General features: G+C 52.1%; 1 protein-coding gene across 1 annotated transcript; it reads right to left on the bottom strand.

The window, feature by feature from the left end:
* Positions 1 to 592: 592 nt before the first annotated feature.
* E2F1 (E2F transcription factor 1) lies at positions 593 to 11,429 on the bottom strand. Its single transcript, XM_039248754.1, has 7 exons — positions 11,053 to 11,429; positions 5,634 to 5,724; positions 5,041 to 5,260; positions 4,062 to 4,214; positions 2,658 to 2,772; positions 2,340 to 2,562; positions 593 to 2,210 (listed from the first exon to the last, which is right to left on the bottom strand). Exons 1-7 carry the CDS (start codon positions 11,311 to 11,313, stop codon positions 1,963 to 1,965), a joined length of 1,311 nt encoding a protein of 436 aa, XP_039104685.1. The 5' UTR covers positions 11,314 to 11,429; the 3' UTR covers positions 593 to 1,962.
* Positions 11,430 to 20,421: the final 8,992 nt, after the last annotated feature.

The raw sequence follows: 20,421 nt of genomic DNA, 5'->3' as shown, positions 1-20,421 counted from the left end.
TTCAGATTCTGTATCTCCCCCTCTCTCTGACCCTCTCCTGCTCACGCTGTCTCTCTCTCTCTCTCAGAAATAAACATATTAAAAAAAAAAAAGACAGATCTGTGTGTACAGCCTCCCAATCACCCTCCCCTCCCCTTTCAAACTCAACTCAGTCCTTTTTACACTCCCCTCTGCCATTCTGGCCCCTCTTCAATTCATCCTCCACATAACAGCCAAAGGGAGTTTTAAAATATAAAACAGGGTATGTCACTGCTATCTCAGACTCATCAGTGAGTCCCTGTCCCCTGAATAAACCCTAACACTGAACTTTCCACTCTAGCCCTCCCCTCAGGACTCCACACTGGTTTCTCTGAGGTCCTCTGTGCCACCTCCCCCCCCCTCCTGCCCTGGGGCCTTTGACCACAATGCCCTGTCTGCTAAGTGGGTTCATGTTTTCCTCCTCAGGTGACTATGCTAGAGTTCTCAGCTCAAGCATCACCTTTTCCAGGAAGCCCTCTGATTTTCCCATTTGTGTAAGTCTCTCCCCAAGAGCCTCATGAGGGCAGGGAATGTGTCCCCAGAACCTGAAAGAACCTGACACACCATCAGCCTGTTTTAATTATTTGCTCCATGTTTACAAATGCCCAGAAACATCTGGAAGGAACACAGCAATCAGAGTGGCCTCTCTGAGGCTGGGAAAAGGAAGGGAGTTCACTTACCACTTCATTGGATCAGTTTCTAAGTAAGGACAAAAATGGTGATGAAGCCTGCCTTTCTTGTGGCTGGGAGGTTCAAGGGAAATGAAACCAAGTAGAGGCAGGGAGAGGGGAAGTAGACAAGGGGTATTTTCCCAGCAACCTTGACCTCTCCCACCCCCAGATTTGCTCCTTGTACACAGTCCCAAAACCCAACCCAAACACCATCAAAATATTTATTAAAACCAAAGCAAGAGGGAACAGAGCAGTTAGAAAGGCAAATCAAAGTGCAGATTGGAGGGTAGGGCAGAGCAAGAAGTGGGGTAGAGGGGGCACTTCAAATGCCACAGGAGGGGCCCCTGTGGTCTGGGCTAGGGGAAGCCCTTGACCCACCCCTCCTGCCCACCCTGTCAGTGAAGGTCCCCCACTCACCTCTCCCATCTCACATCCATCCTGGGGGGCAGATGGGGTCCTGCAGTGACCCTCTGGGAAGGGACCACCCCCTCAATCCACCCATGGCTGTCAGTCAGTCAGTCAGTCTCCCTCCCTCACTATCCCAATAAATAAACCGCTCAGGCCTCAGCTCCTTCGGAGTGGGGCAAATTACAGCTTTAGGGACCCCTGCCCTCGCTCAGGGGTATAAGGAGTTGGGGCATCAGTCCCACACCCCTCCTACCCTTCGCTGGTGCCCCAGGCTTGCCAAAGAGGCCTTGATAAATAAATAACGCTCCATTAAAGCTTCGATCAGAAAAACCTTTAAGACGACAGAAGTGCTCTCGCTGTCCTGCAAACAAGCAGGCCAAGGCCTCGCCACCTGGCCTGGTCAGCACACAGGATTCTGGGGGCAGGTGGCCACCCTGGGCCTCGTGGGGCCCCTGGAGCAAGGAGACCAAAAGTGCAGTTAGAGCCCCCACCACGCGCACACATGGACTCATGCACACACACGTGGACACACTGGGGCGTGTTTTCAGTGCACGCACAGATGTGTTCACCTTCATTCCCCGGTACATGCACACACACATGCTCACACACCACTCACCCCGTGTACACACATGTTGGGTGCTGGGTGCATGCACATACACACCACAAACAGAATCCTTCCCTTCCTGGCTTGCTCAGCCTCCTGGCAGTAGCCAGACTCCAGAGCTAGAAGCTTCTGGAGACAGGGGAGATAGGGTATAAATTAAACATTTCCAATCGGGCTGGGAGGACGGCCAGGGGCAGGGGGCTCCAGGGCTGCAGAGACAGGGTGGGCATCTCAGGAGTCCCTGGTCCCCCCTAAGCCCCATCAGAAATCCAAGGGGGTAAGGTCCCCAAAGTCACAGTCGAAGAGGTCTTTGATGCCCTCACCCTCCTCAAGGCCAAAGTGGTAGTCGAGGGCCTCGTGGGGAGGGGACAGGCTGATGAACTCCTCAGGGAGGAGGCCGGAGAAGTCCTCCCGCACATGCTCCAGGAGTGAGTCGGCCGCCACCAGCGGGGACAGGCGGTCCTCGTCCACAGGGGCCCGCAGGCCACCCATCCGGGAAAGCAGAGGTTCTGGGGAGACGGGGGAGCATCACAGGCCAGGGACGGCCCGCAGGGAGGGCAGCGGGGCTGTCATGCCTGCCCACCCAGCTGGGAGAGGGGCCCAAACCCACCCCACCCACCCACCCACCCTTTACCCACCTTGCTCCAGGCTGAGCAGGGACTGGCTGGGATCTGCAGCAGGGGATGAGGAGGGAGATGATGGTGGTGGCACTGTGGTGGCAGGGTCAACTGCCCTGTCTTCCTCCCCAGAAGCCGTCCCCTGGGACGAGGTCTTCCCAGGGCTGATGCCGCCTGCAGTCTCCTCAGGGCACAGGAAAACGTCAATGGGGCCTTGCTTGCTCTTAAGGGAGATCTGAAAGGTCTGGGTGGAGGCAGCAGGCAGGATAAATTGAGGCTCGGCTGACCACCGGACCCACCCCAGCCTGTCTTGGTCAGGTCTGGAGTCCTGAGTCTCACCTCTGAGGAATCTATGGCTTGGAGTTGGGTCTCAGGAGGGGCCTTGATCACCATGACCATCTGCTCTGCAGGGTCTGCGATGCTACGAAGGTCCTGGCAGGTCACATAGGCCAGGGTTGGTGGAGTCAAGGACCATGTGATCTTTAACCTCTGGGGCCACCCACCCAGAGGATTCCTAAGAACGCACACCTACCTAGTCTCTCCTGTCCTCTCCGCCCCCCACCCCAGGGCCTGGCACATAGTTGGTGCTTCGGCCTATGTCACACCTTGAGCCCCGATTTCCACATCTGTACAGTGAGACCATTCTACCCATCTAATCCCAAGTTAATGATGACTGCCTGTAATAATTTCATGTAAGTTATGTAAGACAACTCCAGGCCTGGTGCTGAGAATTTATTCTGACCCATGATCTTGGTGTCAGTTGGTGGCTGTCTCCAAAACTTATAAACATAATCTGAGTATTCACTAAAAACAAACAAAACAAAAAACTTATTTTAAAATAGTTTCTAGGGGGGCGCCTGGGTGGCTCAGTCGGTTGGGCGTCTGACTTCAGCTTAGGTCATGATTTCATGGTTGATGGGTTCGAGCCCCGCGTTAGGCTCTGTGCTGACAGCTAGCTCGGAGCCTGGAGGCTGCTTCAGATTCTGTGTTGCCCTCTCTCTCTGGCCCTTCCTGACTTATGCTCTGTCTCTCAAAAATAAACAGACATTAAAAAAAAAAAAAGTTTCTAGGGACACCTGGCTGGCTCAGTCAGTGGAGTGAGTGTGCAACTCATAGTCTCGTGGTTCTGAGTTCAAGCCCCATGTTGGGTGCAGAGACTACTTAAAAGTAAAGTCTTAAAAAAAAAGTTACTATTTTTGGAAGACAAACAAGAACTGAGATCTTTAACTCTGAAGTTATGGCCACGGGGCACCTGGGTAGCTCAGTTGGTTAAGCATCCAACTTTGGCTCAGGTCATGATCTCACGGTCCATGGGTTCAAGCCCCAAGTCGAGCTCTGTGCTGACAGCTCAGAGCCTGGAACCTGTTTCAGATTCTGTGTCTCCCTCTCTCTGCCCCTCCCCTGCTTGCTCTCTCAAGAATAAATAAAGTTCATTTGAAGTTATGGCCACGTACTGAATCACTACCAAATCAATGTTTGCTATTGCTTCTACTAGGTTTTCTTGTTTTAATCTGTGCAATTTCGGAATTGATTACTTTCCCCTTTTCCAGATGTAGCTGAGGCTCAGAGAGGTTAAGTAACTCGTCCAGCATAACAAGTAAATGCTGAGCCCAGAACTTGCATCCAAAGCCAGAGCCCTCTCCTGAATCCATGGCCCAGGGTAGCCTCACAGTCCCACTTGGATGGGACCCCCACCCGCCAGTCCTGTCCTCCATGGCAGCAGTCCCAGAGATCCAAGGATATCGCTGGCTGTCAGAGTCCTCAGAAAGCAGCCGCAGTTGTGCGGTACAGATATGGATGAGGTGGTCCAGCTGCCGCTCACTCTCCTGCAGTTGCTGGAGGTCCTGGGTCAGTCCTTCAAGCCGCCCACCGATCCCCACTGCCGCATGGCTGCCTCTGCAGGAGGCAAAGAGAGGGCTTGCAGCTCCTGGCCCAGGAGCTCTGACCCAGGAGCTCTGACCCGCAGCACTCAGTCTGCTGCTGCCTGTTCTGTCAGATCTAAGCGAGCCTTTGTCCCTCTCTGGGAAGCAGCAGAGGGCTGAAGCTGGGCTCCAAGTCAGACTGGCAGGGGTCTAAAGTTGGGCCTAAAGGTCTGAAAATACCAACGTCTCCCTTACAGGAGGCAGGATAAGTAAATGATGGTGCAGGCATGCCGTGGAATACTATAAGGTTGCATAAAAGGATGAGCATGCATCAGATGTACAGACATGGAAGCACTTCAGACATGTGGTTAAAAGAAAAAAAAATGATGCAGAATGGAATGATCTGCTAAAAACGGAAAAGGCAGGTGTGTCCATAACAGAGGAGTAGGATGACGAGGGGAGCAGAGGAGAAAAATAAAACAAGAATTAACAATAAAACAGATGTGTTAGACAATCCCATTGATGGCAACAGAGGGCAGAAGAGTGATCACCTAATGGTATCAGGGGTGGGCAACAACTGAGAAAGGGCACAGGGAACTTTCTGTGGTGCTGGGCGTGTTCTTTATCCTGATCTGGAGGGTGGCTCCCCAGGCGAAGAAATACATGAAGGCGCATTAAGCTGCATATGTGAGATCTGTGTACTTTCCTCAGAGAAGCCACCTCCACTCGCTAAGCCCCCATTTCCCCAGCTGGATGACAAGGACACAGGCAGCCACAGTGGGTTCTGCTCTCAGCTCCTCCAGGCTGGTCCAGCCCTGCGCCTCAGCCTCTGCCTGCCCTCCTATTTGGCTGGTACCTACAGCCACTGAATGTGGTTCTTGGACTTCTTGGCAATGAGCTGGATGCCCTCGAGGACATTGGTGATGTCATAGATGCGCCGTTTCTGCACCTTCAGCACCTCGGCTGCCCAGTTCAGATCAACAACGCCATCAGCTGAGCGGCTCAGCAGCTCCAGGAAGCGTTTGGTGGTCAGATTCAGCGAGGTCTCATAGCGTGACTTCTCCCCTGGGGATTTCACACCTGGGGGTCCAGGCGAGGTGGCTCCCTCAGCACCACCCCACCCCCAGGCAGGCCTTCCTGGCAATGCAGGGCAGAGGGATAGGGGTGGGAGGGGTAGATGGCTCCTTCCCCTTGGCCAAGCCGACAGGGAGGCCCTGTGGCTGCTGCCTGCCAACCACATGGCATTCCTTTCCTGGCTGGGGAACTCCCCACCCCCCAGGGTCTGGGGAAGCCATGCCAGGCGGCCACTCCAGCTGCCCCTCGGGGCCTCCAGAGGCCTGGCTCAGGTCCATGCCTGAGAGACCAGAGCTCACTTTGCAAGCTTATTTGTCTGTCCACACCCCCAACTTGGGCCTGGTCAGGGGGCCTGCCCCAGCCCAAGTTCTGTGGGTACCTTTTCCTGGGTGGCGGCCTCTGCCCCGGGCTGGCCCACTGCTCTCGGCCAGGTACTGATGGTCAGTTTCCAGGTCCAACCTCCGCTTTACCTGTGGCAGAAACAATGGGATGATGCCCAATACCCAGGAGTGAGGCTACAAGAGACCTGACTTAGGGCTTGATGCTCCTGGGCCACCCCTGCCCCACTTTCTCTACCGGGACACTTAGTGTGTGAGGGATCCCAGGGGACACAATCCTACTACACAGGGCAGATCACTCAACCGAAGGGCAAAAGACCCGAGTTCAAGTTCTAGCTCCACCACTACCTCCCTGGGGGCCTGTGATGGTTTAAAAATATGTCTGCAAATTTCTTTTTGTTTTTAAGTTTATTTGTTTTGAGAGAGAGAGAGAGAGAGAGGACCCATAGATGCATAGTGGGGGAGGGGCAGAAAGACAGAATCCGAAACAGGTTCCATGCCGTCAGCGTGAAGCCCAAAGCGGGACTCAATCCCACGAACAGTGAGATCATGACCTGAGCAAAAATCAAGTTGCTTAACCGACTGAGCCACCCACGTGCCCCTGCCTGCAAATTTCTTGGTACTCTCCCTTTCAAAAGATTAGGGCCTAATTCTCCTCCCCTTAAATATAGACCTGACCTGGTAACTTGCTTCTAAATGAGCAGTGTGATGGAAATGATGACAAGTCACTTCTCAGACTGGGTCCGAGACGCACTGGGGCTTCCTCCTTGTTCTCTGTGTTGGATCACTCACTCTGGGGAGTGCCACGGCCATGCCACACAGGCCCAGGGGGCAAGGAACTGAGACTTCCTGCAGTAGCATCCCAGGTGAGCCTAGACACAGCTCCTCCAACCCTCGTCATGCCTTCTGATGACTGCCACCTGGCCCAACACTTTGGCTGCAACCTCAGAAGAGACCCTGAGGCAGAGGCACTGAGCTAAGTCTCCTCTGAATTCTTGCCCCACCAAAACTATGTGATAATAAATGCTTGTCATTGTTTTTTTTTTTTTAAAATTAAGCTTTTAATTTCATTTCTCGCATAACTGACATACAGTGCTGTATTAGTTGTTTGTTGTTCTAGGCCATTAGGATACAGGTCCCTCGGACAAGTCGCCTCCTCTCTCTGGTTTTTGTTCGAACATGGAGGCAGCTGGTGCTCACGCATGCTCTGCATGTTCGGTCCATCCTGTAGACTAGCAGCACAATAATGGCTCCATTTTACAGATAAAGTAACTACTCAGAGAGGCCCCAGGTCATACTGCCCAGAAGTGGCTGAGCCAGGATCCCCACCCTGTTATCACCGTGGGGTGATAGAACACCCCATGAGTTGGTCACACACACTGGAGGAGGGAGTGTCACAGGCCTCTCAGGTGCAGCCTGACCCAAACCAGCCATGCCCGCCCCGCCATCACACATAACCTGAGTTAGAACATTCAGCAGCCATGGCCTCACACATCTAACTGCCAAGAAAGCCTATCACCACAGCCACTATCTCCTCCCATGTGGGCCACTCAGCCACGTCCCCGCCTCCATCTGTCCCTCTCAACCCTAGTGTCCTCCTCTGTCACTTCTCCACGTGCACTTCTGCAGACACGTTTTGTCACAAACCTGTGCCCCCAAGCCTTAGCCCATACTGGTTCCCTCCCTCCTACTCTTCACACCAACTCCTTCCACCTCTGGGGGCAGGCACCTTACCCATCACTTACGTCTTTCTGATCCTGCAACAGACTGTGTCCCTTCTCCTGCTAAAATGCCTCATACCCGACCTTTCCCCACATTATCTCTCAATGCAAATTTCTGCAGATGTGTTTGTCTCACCCGGAAGGCAGAGCCCCTTGGGGGCAGGCACTGGGCCTAAATAGCCACTGTATGCAGTGCCTGGCATCAACTGTTTATTATATGAACCTCTGCAGACCCTGCCTCAGACTGCATTCACAGGTTCCCTCATGTGTCCCGGGGATAGAAGCACTCACAAGTGCTGAGTGCTCTTGTGTGCTGAGTACAGCTAAATAATTGCTTCACCTGCATTCAGTCATCAAACCCTCTGCCCAGACTCTGCGGGCAGGTGCCATGATGACTTCTCCACTGCCCAAAGAACCTACACCTCGGAAAGGTTGCATAGGCGGTGAGAGGCGGGGCCAGCATGTGAGCCCTAACAGGCGGCACTGAGCCCACCTTCCTATCTACCACGAGTCCTGCCTCCCTGGAGCCTAGTCCAAAAGTTGGCCCCCAAAACCCAACCAGAATGTACCTCCTCTCCAGCCTAGCCCTGTGGGCCTGAACCTGGCATGCTTCTGACAATGGCACCCCTCCCTGCATCTTCCCCCTGTTGTGCAGGCCCCTGCCCACCCTGAAGACAGGTCAATGCCACACACTAAAGCAAGGCCTCAAGCAGATGTCAATGTCTACCACTGCTCTCTAGAGATCTTAGCACAGGGGCCTGGAAAGGCAGAGGTGAGGACACACAGAACACTGGTTAAAAAAAAAAATCTGGATGGCTCAAATACCCATCCATGGAAAGGGAGCCACAAAAACTATGGCTCATTCAGTCCCTCGAATACCACGCTGTTGTCAAGGACTGAAGCAGGTGACACAGAATCCTCTCGAAGATATAAGGGCAAAGAAAAAAAAAAAAAAAACATTGTTAGAGGGCAATGCATTTATGTGATCCCTTTTTGGATTAAAAAGCTCATGAAACATTTTTCTCCAGTTTCTAAAAATCAAAATATTTTTTAGAATCCATTCTAGAAGCCAGCTCTGTATGGTGTGTGGGTGGGGGACAATCATGGGAGACTGTTACCATATCTGTAAGGTGTGGATGATCCACTGTTTGAATACAGAAATAAAGGGAAAACTACAATTTTTAAAACTTAAGAAAAGGAAAGCTGTCACAACCACCTCAAAAAAAAAGAGGCTTAGGAAAAAAATCAGAAGGAAAAATGGATGGGGCTGGCATCCTGCCCCCTTCAACTTTTTAGTCTCTCTTTTTCTATAGTAAATGTGTATTTTTAAAAAAATGTTTATTTATTTTGAGAGAGCAAGCACATACACGCATGGGGTTACACCTGGGGATCAGAGGGAGAGAATCCCAAGCAGGCTCCAAGCTCAGTGCAGAGCCTGACGTGAGGCTCAATCTCACCCCAGAGATTAGGACCTGAGGAGAAATCAATTTCAAGTTGGAGGCTCAACTGATGGAGCCACCCAGGTGCCCCAGTCAATGTGCATTATATTTAATTTGTTTTTTAATAGCCAGGATGACAGGATAGAGGTGGACAGGAAGGGCCCAGAGGAATGGCTGAATTGCACAGACCCTTGTATGCTAGAGGGCTCAAGGAATGCTCACGGTTGCAGAAGCTGATCCTGTAGCTTGTTTCAAAGACTGTCCCAAACAAATGGCAGGGCAGAGGGTCAGCGGAGGCCACAGCTCATTTGGCCAGTGGCTACCCAGGGGTACAAGAGTTGGGCAGTACTGGAGGGCAAAAGCTGGGCCCATTTTTCTGGGCTTTAGCTCCAGGATGGTGCCAGCCTTCGCCCCAACCATCCACTGACAGAAAATGGCTATTAGCACTTAAGTACTGCAGAGGGCAGAGGTTTTGGGTTGCTTGCGTCTAGTACCTCTTGGGCATTCCTGAACTCAACAACAGCTGAATGAATGGAATGCTCAGGCTCGCAGAGGCTGCCCCTGACACCACTGGGGGTGGGGTGGAGTCCACTTCCTCAGCCCAGTCTCTGGCAGTCCCTCTGAGCCTGGAGCTCGGCTTCTACAGCCCCAGGCCTGCTAAGTACTTGTCAGTCAGTTAAATGCAGTTTTCATGTCCAGGCCCCAAGCTGGCACTGGCAGAGACAGGCCACTGGGATGTAGGTGACCCACTCTTGGGAGAATCCTCCTCCTTTCACCCATTAGAAGGGTCTGTGAACTTCTTTCGCCCTCTATTAACATCTCCAGGAGGCAAGGCATTCCAGTGGTTTGGACTGGCCCCACCACTTCACTAGCTGAATGACCTACCATCTCTAGGTCTCAGCTTCTCTATCTGTAAAAGGGGATAGTTGTTGAGAGTTAATTGGGTGAAGTGCTTGGCACAGAGCCTGGCACACAAAACAGTCTCAAAACAATGGTGGCTCCTATTGTTATTATTATTAGCATCTTGGTGATTCCGGAAGGAAGGCAGAACTGGGCGAGAGGCCAAGGGAGTTAGGGGAGACTTGCCTGCTGGGATGCCTCAGGGACCAGCTGCCACCCAGGCCCCCATAAGCAGTTGGACAGCTTCCACCTCCTTGCCCTGGGCTCTGCCTCACCCCTCCCACTTGCTCCAAGCCCCCTGCTGAGACCCCATCCTGCCAGGCTGGCCTGGCCCCTGCCTGCCTTCCAAGCCCCACCTTCACCCACAGGCTCTGCCAGTCAAACTGGTCTCCACACCCTGTCCTGAAGCCCACAGGTCCAAGCTCAGGGCCTCTACTCCCTTCTTCCCGGTAATTCAGCCACCTCTTCTGCGCCCCCCACCCCACCCCAGTCTTGAGCCTCTTGCTGCTCCGGGAGCACTTTATCAAAGCATTTCCCTGGGATGTTTCCTCTCTCCTGGCACTGGGGGCTTTCACTCCAGATCCCTGAGGTCCAGCCCACCCAGTACTTTCCCAGGGGCCTAGGGGTCTGCCTGTCTGATTAATGAGGTTCCATGGCAACCAGAGCCTGTGAGAGTGGAGGGTGGCAGATGGAAGGACAGGCAGAGGGAGGGGATCAGCAGCTGGCCCAGCCACCCCGCCCCTGCAGAGAAGGCCTCCCAGCCAGGAGGCCTGTCCCCAGAGGCCCAGAGGCCCAGGCCTGCACCTGGCAGTGGAGCATCTAGGCAGGAAGGAGGGTCTCCTCAATGACTCTTCAACAGTCTAGCTCCAGGAACGCCCCCCTTCACTTCCCCAAGGCGCAGGTGCCACTACCCCGCCATGAGTTCTGGTCTGAAGCCAGCAGGCCTCAGTTCAAATCCCTGACCTACCACTTGCAGCCGTAGGACCGGGGGCAAGTCACTTCCCCTCTCTGGGCCTCAATTCAGATGGGCACAGTGATTAACACTGAGCTCACAGCATGGCTGTTGAGTTTTAGCCGGCTCCAAGTGGGCCAGGGACCTGGCATGCAGGCAGCGCCAACTGAATACACGTGGGCCATTATTATCACGGAGTCTGACCCTCGAGCGGCTCCGGGAAGGTGAGGCCCAGAGCACAGAAGCAAACGGGGACTGGCCCGAGGTCACCCCGCACCCCGGGGCGGGGCCCGGAGGCCCAACCCAGGCTCGGCCCCGCCCAGCCCGGGGGCCTCGACCCACCCCCTCCCCCGCCCCCGTTGCCTCCGGGCCAAAAACCGCGCCCCGCCCGGGTCTGCACGGGGGTCCAGACGCGCACTCGGCCCTGTGTCCCTGGTGTTGTCCGTACCGGCGGGCGGCCGAGCGCAGGGCGCGGCGCGCTGGGTGTGGGCCGGGGCGCCTGCGGCGTGGCGAAGAGCAGCAGGTCGGGGTCGCGGGGGCCGGCGGCGGGCGCGGAGGGGCCGGCGGGGGCCGGCTGGGCGCTGGCGTCCTGCGCCGTGGAGATGATGACGATCTGCGAGGAGTCGAGCAGCCGCAGCGCGCCGGCCCCGAGTAGGGCCTCCAGCGCCGGCGCGCATGGGCCGCCTGCGGGGGCCCCGGCCACGGCCATGGCGCTCACGGCCCGCGCGGCCCGGGTGGCAGGCGGCGGCGGCGGCGCGGGCCCATGGCGGCAGGCCGCGGCGAGGGCTCGATCCCGCTCCGCCCCCGGCCGCCGCTGCCTGCAAAGTCCCGGCCACTTTTACGCGCCAAATCCTTTTTGCCGCGAAAGAGCCACGAGCCGCGGAGCGCTCCCATCATTGGCTGCCTGGACTGTGACGTAGGCGACGGCGACTGTACCCATTGGCTGCAGCGCACCGGACCGGCGGCGGTGGGCGGGACGGGGCGTCGGCGCGAGGAGGCGCGGCCAATCGCGGAACCGGGCGCGCGCAGGCTTTGTCGGGGCGGTGCCAGGAGGTTTCGCACTCCCCGCCCCCCGTGGGGACTGTCCCTACCCCAGGCGTGGTGGCCAGGTTCCCGCCCCGACGCATCGCATCCTGCTGATCCCTGTGTTTAGAGACCTTTAGGACGGAGGGTCCGTTCTGCACCTCTAACCGCACGCAGACCTCACGTGACTCCCAGATTCCTCCACCTGTAGCTCCAACAAGCTCGGTTCGAATCACCAGATACTGCTCTTCCGCGTTTCTAGGTTCTCAGGTCCATCTTCAAAGCCCCAGCTGCGGCTCCCATCCTCAACTGGCCCCACCTATACATTTAGTTCAAATCCTGCACCTGTCTTGTCCCTGAGCAGAGGGGGGCTGCTAGAAAATGAGGAGGGACATCTGGCCCAACACAGCTTGGGGCTTTCCTATAAGCCCTCTTTTAGCTGGAATCCCTTCAATAGCCAATGCACAGCTTCTGCTTGAACTCATTCATTCACTCATCTATTCAACAAACGTTTTGAGAGTCTGCTTTGTGCCTCATTCCTAGCTCAGACTTTGAAGAGCTCAGTCTAGTGAAAAGAGGAGGCGAGGAACAGAGGCAACAAATGCTTACAACATGATGAGGAATTTCCACCATTAACTCCATGTTAGACCTCACAAAGGGAGGAAGTGAGGGTGCTGAGCATGAAAATGCATTTAATCCTGAGGCCCTGTGACCTCTCCATCAGCCATTTCTCGTTGCTCAGGTCAGCTGATTTGACCAATATTGTCCTCTTCTCTGTGCCAGGCCTTGTGCCAGCTCTGAGGGCAGAGATCTGAGACTTGATCATTTCTATGAACTTGCCTGCCATCTGGTGGGGATGACCCACAGGGGAAAAAAAAAAGTAGTTAATACACAAACAAGGATCAAGTCCCTAGGCCCAGAATAACATGACTTCCTCCAGAGTTGTAGTTATTCATTGCTGCCATTGCCCAATGCTGCCTCTGTTCCAGCATTGACCACACACTCAATTTCTCCATCTGCCTCTACTACCAGACTGGGAGCTCCCTTAGGGCCTCCTCCCAACACTGGCCTGGCCCAGAACATATGCTGAGAAAGGTTAGGAAAGAAACAGGCTAATGCCTGAAGTTACCCAGCATACAACAAGGAGGCTGGGGCTCTCCAGGAGTAGTCCTTCAGGCACCTGGCCTGGGCACTCGTTACCTTTGGGCCCACCCCAGCCTTGCCAACTAAGTCTCTTAAGTCTCCAAGAATCTACATTTTTCACAAGCATTACCCTACCCACCCACCCCCACCCCCAATTCCAGGTGATTTTTATGCAGGTTCACATTTGAGAACAAATAGTATACCTATATAGCCAAAATATGTGGTGCAGCCTCAAATTATAGCCCCTTGAGGACAATTCTCAGCTCCAGTTTCCTTATCTGTTAAAGGGGCACTGTGCCTTGGCCTCTTCCAAGCTTGCCACGAGGATAAAAAGCATAAGGGAGGTGGCTCAGTCAGTTAAGCATCCGACTTCGGCTCAGGTCATGATCTCACGGTTCGTGGGTTCGAGCCCTGCATCAGGCTCTGTGCTGACAGCTAGCTCAGAGCCTGGAGCCTGTTTCGGATTCTGTGTCTCCTTCTCTCTCTGACCCTCCCTTATTCATGCTGTCTCTCTCTCTCTCTCTCTCTCTCTCTCTCAAAAATAAATAAAACAGTAAAAAAAATTTTTTAAATAACATAAGGGAGCTGAAAGTGTTTTATAAACTATGAGGTGGTCTAGGAAAGCAGCAGGAGTTCCTAAGCAGTTTTTGAAATTGCTCATTGTAAATCTTAGACTGTGTCCGCATTAGAAGGGACCATAGAGACTGTAAGTCTCTTGCTGTAGAGATGGGAAAATTGAGGCCCATCAAGGAGTATGATGCCAGCCAGTGATAGAACTTGGCCTACCCTGGATTGCCAGCCATGGGATCATCCTGTTCCCCTTCTCCCCAGACAGAGAAGCCACCATTATTAGAATGGTAGGTCTCATTTGAAATAACCAAGCCATGGGGCGCCTGGGTGGCTTAGTCGGTTAAGCGTCCGACTTTCGCTTAGGTCATGATCTCGCGGTTCGTGGGTTCGAGCCCCGCGTCGGGCTCTGTGCTGACTGCCAGCTCGGAGCCTGGAGCCTGTTTCAGTCTGTGACTCCCTCTCTCTCTGACCCTCCCCTGCTCATGCTGTCTCTCTCTCTCCTAGAAATAAATAAAACATTAAAAAAAAAAATTTATGAAATAACCAAGCCAGACTCTGACAAAGGATGAGAGAAGCCAGCAACAGTCCCATTCCAGATGGGAGTTTCCTTTCTCTGTATCTTCCCCCAAAGGTCTCAATAACAATAACATTCTCTTTGTAAAGCCCTCTCATACCCAAAAGGCATTCAAAAAAGTTATTGAGGACTTGTCATATGCCAGGCGCTGTACTGGTTTCTGGAGAAGGAAGACATGTTATTGCCCCATTTCATGATGAACAAGCTGAGGCCCAAAGGGCATGAGCTTGCCTAGCAGATGAAAGGGCTATTATTCATGCTTGGTGAAGTCAAAGCTAGAGGTTTACCAAAGCCCTGCTCTCCCCAAAGTATTCAAGTACCCAACCTCCCAGGTAGAATCAGGTGCCCTTCTTCCCAGAATCCCTCCTGTCCTGCTGCAGCAGAAAGGAGGGAAGACCAGGATTTCCAGTGTGAATTAAAGGAAGAGATAACGTTCTTCTGTATCTATTAATACCCACTTGAAACAGCAAAGGCCTGAAAGATGGGGCCCCTTGGCCTCAAGCCTGGGAGATACTGATAAGGCTGTTCTCCACATCAACAGTTCTCTTCTGGCTGGTAGGCTTCCAAAAAATCCACAATTACTGGGCAGCCACTCCAGTGATGATCTCCTTTCAGCCAATAATCCCCTAAGTGAAGCTTGTTTATCCACATGGTGCAGGAAGGAGTCTCAGGGAGGGGCACTCGCAGCTCAAGGTGAAGGAGCAGAAATGAGATGGGAACTTAGCCTGTTCCACTGCAAAACACTAGGGCCAGCACTTTATACCTCAACACCCCCTGTAAATACACCAAGAGTCAGGCTCGGGGCTGTCAAGATTATAATGTGTGGTTTCCAAAAGGTATTATGGTGGATAGTGGCTTAACTAGTAGGCACTCACCCCCATCACCACCTGTCTGCCAACATCTAATTCTAGAAGAGTCCAAAGCGGGGGAAACTCCTGGGCCCATGATCCTCGCCTTCAATTTTTCCAAGAGGGAGGATTCCAAGTGTAGAAGTGAGAGCATGAACTTCTAAATCAAGTGGACACAAATGGAAACCTTGGTCTGTGTGATCCTGGACAAGTTAATTCACTTCTGGAACCTCATTTGATCCACAAATATTTATTGAGCAATTGTGTCAGACATTATGCTTAGGTGCTGGGGAGACAGCTGGAAGCAAAACAGACCCATCTCTCATACCTGGAGCTCACAGTCCAGTGGAAGAGTCAGAATTATTTACATGAACGTGTACAATATGCTCATTAAGAAGTTTCACAAGCACCACAAATAATTCAAGGCTATTTGCTCCACACACACCACCTCACCTAAATATATATTCTTAGGTTTGAAAAAAAAAAAAAGTCTCCAAGCACGAACATCCCATAAGTAGTGCATAATTGGGAGAAATGATTCTGTGGTGACTGAATTTTGGTAAGGGACACAGAGACATCCATTGTTGAGTTCTGGCAGGGGGAGGTGGGGAATTTTATGTCTACAACATCACATTTGTTTCAAATGATCCCTTGTTGCTACACTGAATTCTCTGACTGACGGTTTGCTGTCCCTGGAGATGTTCTGTCGCCATGCCAGTTCTGGCTGTGCTGAACACATCTGAGAGGCCATCAAACTTAGGAGCAGGTTTCAGGAGTCAGGCAGGCCCCAACTCCGTGGCTTGGCTAGATGACCTTGAGTAGGTGATTTATGCTCTTAAAGATCCTTGCTCACTCCATCCAGAGAACAAGGGGCAAAGCTCCTTCATAGTATGGGTGTCAGGTTAAACAAGCAGATTTGCAAACTGGCTCACAGGCATGATTTAATTTGCCCACAGGGTTTCTGTTGTTGTTGTTTGTTTGTTTGTTGAATTGTGAATCAATTTAAAATTTTCTTAAGCCGGAAAATGCTCTATAAAAATTCAAATATCTGGCTTTCCTTTAAAACCATACTATCTGGCAACATTAGGCAGGCCATCAGTGCTGAGCGGTTGCTGTTGCCCATTTCGCCAGAGACTTGACCCTCTGGGCCACCATAGTCCCTGCCTGGCTTGCCTCACTCAGTGACCTTACTTGCCCTGCCATTCCAGATATCTGAGTTTGCAATCCCTGATGCCTGTGGCTGGCAGAGAGTAAGCATCCAATAAATGTTAACTAACATTAGTGATATTCTTACCGTCGAGGAACTAACTAGCACCTGCATAGCCCCTCTGTTTTGCAGGTAACTAAAGACAAGACATGGGCGTGAGAGAGCAGAGAAAGTGGGCGTTCATGGTGAAACAGGAGACACGGAGCTTGATGCCAGCCAACAGTTGCCTGGCTGCATGGCCTTGGCCAAATCCTTGGCCATCCATCGGTCCATATGTTCAGTAGGGTGTGGGCCAGAGGGTCCAAGGTACGATAGTGTAAGTGGACACGTCCCAGGTTGATAAGCCATCCTCCCTTCCCCCAAACCCTACTACCCACTGAACTCAGGCTCTGGAGACCTCTCTTCTCTTCAAGGCTCCCCCAGTGTCACTTCCATTCTCTACATCATCCCCAACTTCTGAGAAAGGATGATGCTTTCTCACATCATGTGAGTGAGTGCTTTCACTCACACAAGGAGAGTGGGGAAACCAGACACAGTAGCCGTGCTTGCTGGGACCAAGGCTGCAGTGTCAGTACGGGACCCTTAGAGCAGAGGGGCTCTGTTTTTTTCATCTGTAAAATGAAGATGATAAAAATAGTGTTTACCTGATAGGGCTGTTGGGACATTAAAGTGCTTAAGACAGTACCTGGCACAGAGAGAGTGCTCAGTAAATGTCAACTGTTATTAGGAATGAAAGATGAATCACTGAGGCAGCTTGCCTACACCTCCTCTCAAGAAGGCAAGAAAAATCATTCTAGGGAGGGTGCAGACCAGGAGAGTTTTCATCAAGCAATCCCTGCCCCCAAACTCTAGTTGGCAAATGTCGACACAAAGACAAGGAGAAAAATATGCTCAGAGGGCAATGAAGTGTGTAGGTAAGGCAATCTCATCATTCCATGGATTTGAAGACTTCTCCCCCCCCCATATTTTAATACCTCTGAAATGGAAGTGCATCATATTTGATTGCCATTGACTAATGGCATGTCCTAAAATTTTAGTTGGTGGCTCCTTTCTTTCTTAGGGGCTCAAAATAATGTAGTTCATCTTTGATGGTGCCTTAGACGTAATGAGATATTGTGTACAAAACGCACTGGGCATGGTGCCTGCCATGTCACAAGCCCTCAGATTATTCTCATGATCTTTAGCATCACCAGCACATTCGAGGCTGGCCATGGTGGAGCAAGCGGCTTTTCTTTTTCTCGTTTTCTCGCTGACACCTGCTGACCTGCATTTGGTCTGTGGGGGGGAGAGCGGTTGACAGGCACATGGCAAATGCAGTTAGGGAGGGGAGTAGGGAGGGCTCTCAGGATAGGAAGAGAAAGGCTTTTTATAATATATTAAGATATTCAGAAAGGAGGAGCCAGGGATTTTTTGTTGTTGTTGTTAAAAAAAAAAAAAAAATCCCTGCTGGAAGCCAGAGTTATATATATGCCAAACAGGCCAGGAAACCCAGCAGGCCTCCTCGAGCTGGCAATGAACCGAATCAGGGGCATTGTGTCCAGGCCACTGGCTGGCTGAGGGGGCATTGTTAGGGCCTGGCCCTGTCTGGGAAGAGGGGGCTGAAGGGGGCAGGGGGAGTGTGTTCCCATGACTCCCTGGGGAGTAATAACAATTGGGGCCAGCTGGGAAGCCGCATGCCAGGGGCCCCAGGGCTGTAGGGGGCTGAAGAGGCAAGGGGGGGGGGCAAGGTCAGGGCTTTCTTTTCTCAGGTGGGGGGGGGAAGGCCGAAGGAGGAGGAATATGGGGGCCATATACCCCTCTCTCTCATCCCCACAGCCCTGGGCCACAGGTCTCTCTCCAAATTACACCCCACATCTGTCCACTCCTCTCCACCTCATAGCTCCACGCTGGTCCAGGCTGCCATGGTCTCTCACCATGTGGCTTCCTTACTGGATCCTTACAGCCAACCTGGCCCCCTACACTCTCTTCCACTTGTAGCTAGAAGAATCTTTTGAAAATGCAAATTGCATCATATCACTCCCCTGCTTAAATTTGCCAGAGGCTGCCCGTAACACTTAGAAGAAAACCCAAACCACTTATTCTGCCCACAAAGCCTGCCTGATGGGCTCCGCCAGCTTCTCAGCCTCCATCTGCAATGCTCCAGCACTCCAGCGCACCCCCACCCCGCACTCTGTCCCAGCCACAGTGGGCCTCTTGCCAGGCCCTGGAATGCTTTCAGCTCGTTCCCTCCTCTGCACACTTTGCAGATCCTGTGCTGGGAACACCCTTCCCCTGTATCTCTGCATGGCTCTCTCCTCATGGATCTCAGAGAGGCCTTCTCTGGAAAATAGACTTTCTTGTTCTCCCTTTCCCCATCATTCTATTGACTTCAGAGCTCTCCAAAATTATCTTATTTGTGTATTCATGGTTCAGCCTTCCCTCCCTTGACTCTAAGCCCCCGGTGAGCAGGAGCTGGCTTCTCCCATTGTTGAGTCCTAGCATCCAATATCACCAGGTACTTGGTGCTTAACAGGGACTCGGACAACATCAGCCAGTGTTTTTATTAGTCACGTGCTCAGGGTTAAGTAAACAGTGACAGCTGCCATGTGGTCAGGCTGAGGTCACTCTCAAACAGAAGTTCTGAATCTGTGACCCATGATCCCAAGTTCCAGGAACTTGACAGAGAAGAAAATGACATCTATGTAGTTATCAGCCTCTGGCTGCAATGTAACATCTCCTTCAACTCCATGTAGGCAATAGACCAGAGGCCGATTAGCAACGCTGGGACTTTACCAGCAACAGAAACCACAGCTCCGTCGGTGCCCTGTCACAGCTGCTGCAGGATCTGGAGGTACTGTTTATGCCTAATGCACCTGTACAGTCGTGACACTTTTAGATCTGCCACTATTTATTTATTTACTGTGCTCAAAAAAGAACATATATTACTAAATCACAAATTTAAAAAATATGTTGATTATTATCTCAATGGTCAATATAATTCTTGTCTTTTGAAATTCTATATATTTTATTTTTATGATTTTTAAAGATTTTATTTAAAAAGAATTTTTTTAATGTTTATTTTTGAGAGAGAGAGAGAGAGAGTGAGTGAGCAGGGCAGGGGCAGAGAGGGGAACAGAGGATCCGAGGCAGGCTCCATGCTGACAGCGGTGAACCTGATGAGGGGCTCAAACTCACAAACTGTGAGACCGTGACCTGAGCTGAAGCTGGACGCTCAACCAATTGAGCCACCCAGGTGCCCCAAGATTTTAAGTAATCTGAGCACCCAACTTGGGGTTCAAACTCACAACCCCTAGATCAAGAGTCACATGCTCCACCAACTGAGCAAGCAAGGCACCCCAATAATCCTATGTATTTTATTTACTTTTAAAGTTTTATTTATTTATTTACTTTGAGAGAGAAAGCGCAAGCAAGGGAGGGACAGAAAGAGAGGAGAGAGCAAGAATCCCAAGCAGGCTCCGTGCTGCCAGTGCAGAGCCAACTCGGGGCTCGAACCCACGAACTGTGAGATGATGACCTGAGCCACAGATGCTCAACCAGCTAAGCCACCCAGGCATCCCTCCCATGTATTTTATTTAATGGGTTTTAAAAACAGCATTCTGAGAAGAGTCCATAGGCTTCACCAGATGCCAAAGGGGTTTGTGACACACTAAAAAGACACGCTAAAAAGAAAAGTCATAAGAGCTGATGTGGTCTGGCCTGGATCCTTCCCTCAGCTGACATCCAGCCCATGAGGAGAGTCTGACGGAGGAAGCCTGGAAAAGCAATGAGAATGAGGTTTCGGATGGAGACCCTATGACCTACATTTCGATTTTGCCTGTTTTGCTGTCTCGTTTATGAAATCGTGACGCCTACAAAGCTCTGGGCACAGAGACCTGGTACAGAAAGCTGGAACCCGACGTTAGGAAGCACTCTAAAAACAATACCCAGAAGGGAGCCCAGCCTTCCCTCTGTCGTCCACCTGGACCCCTGCAGCCTGTATCTCCCGCGAGCGAGTCCTGCAGGAGACTCTCTGGTTAAAATGAAACCCCTCTCACCCAGATGCTCTTCAGGGCTGGAAGAAGACACACTCTTTCCCTATCCATCTGGAACATGACAAGGCGGGTGGGGGGGCGGGGAGGGAATAATGTTTTTTTTATAAATACCCTCTAATTGGTTAAAGAAAGCAACCCAGCTGAAGTCACAGATTGTGGTGACATTGGGTTCGCTCTGGGAAGTGGAGTGCGTGCAGCACGATGTTCTGGTTTAGGAGAGCATCGGGTTCGAAGCCTGATTCTTGTAAACCCGAGCGAGCGATGGAGAAAGAAACACCACCTCGAGAATTCTTTCTGGGGCCTGCGATGTGGAAGGCAGCAGGGAGCAGGGAGCGTCATGGGAGGCAGTTTCTTGGCGTCTCGGCCTATGAATCACTGCTCTCACATGGGCATCATGGAACGATCTCTAATTTGAGAGCGG

The sequence above is a fragment of the Hyaena hyaena genome, unplaced genomic scaffold (genome assembly GCF_003009895.1).
Source record: "Hyaena hyaena isolate Hyena2069 unplaced genomic scaffold, ASM300989v1 scaffold_315, whole genome shotgun sequence".
Taxonomy (NCBI): Eukaryota; Metazoa; Chordata; class Mammalia; order Carnivora; family Hyaenidae; genus Hyaena; species Hyaena hyaena.
Note: the sequence above shows the minus strand (reverse complement) of the source record. Positions and strands in the feature narration are given on the sequence as shown.

What these genes read in the sequence shown, in the direction of transcription:
- E2F1 (XM_039248754.1), bottom strand. Translation starts at nt 11,313, where the DNA reads ATGGCCGTGGCCGGGGCCCCCGCAGGCGGCCCATGCGCGCCGGCGCTG. An exon ending in CTGCGCTCGGCCGCCCGCCG is followed by an intron (nt 5,725 to 11,052) that starts GTACGGACAACA and finishes TTTCTGCCACAG; the next exon opens with GTAAAGCGGAGGTTGGACCT. An exon ending in GAGGACTCTGACAGCCAGCG is followed by an intron (nt 2,773 to 4,061) that starts ATATCCTTGGAT and finishes GACTCCACCAAC; the next exon opens with CCTGGCCTATGTGACCTGCC.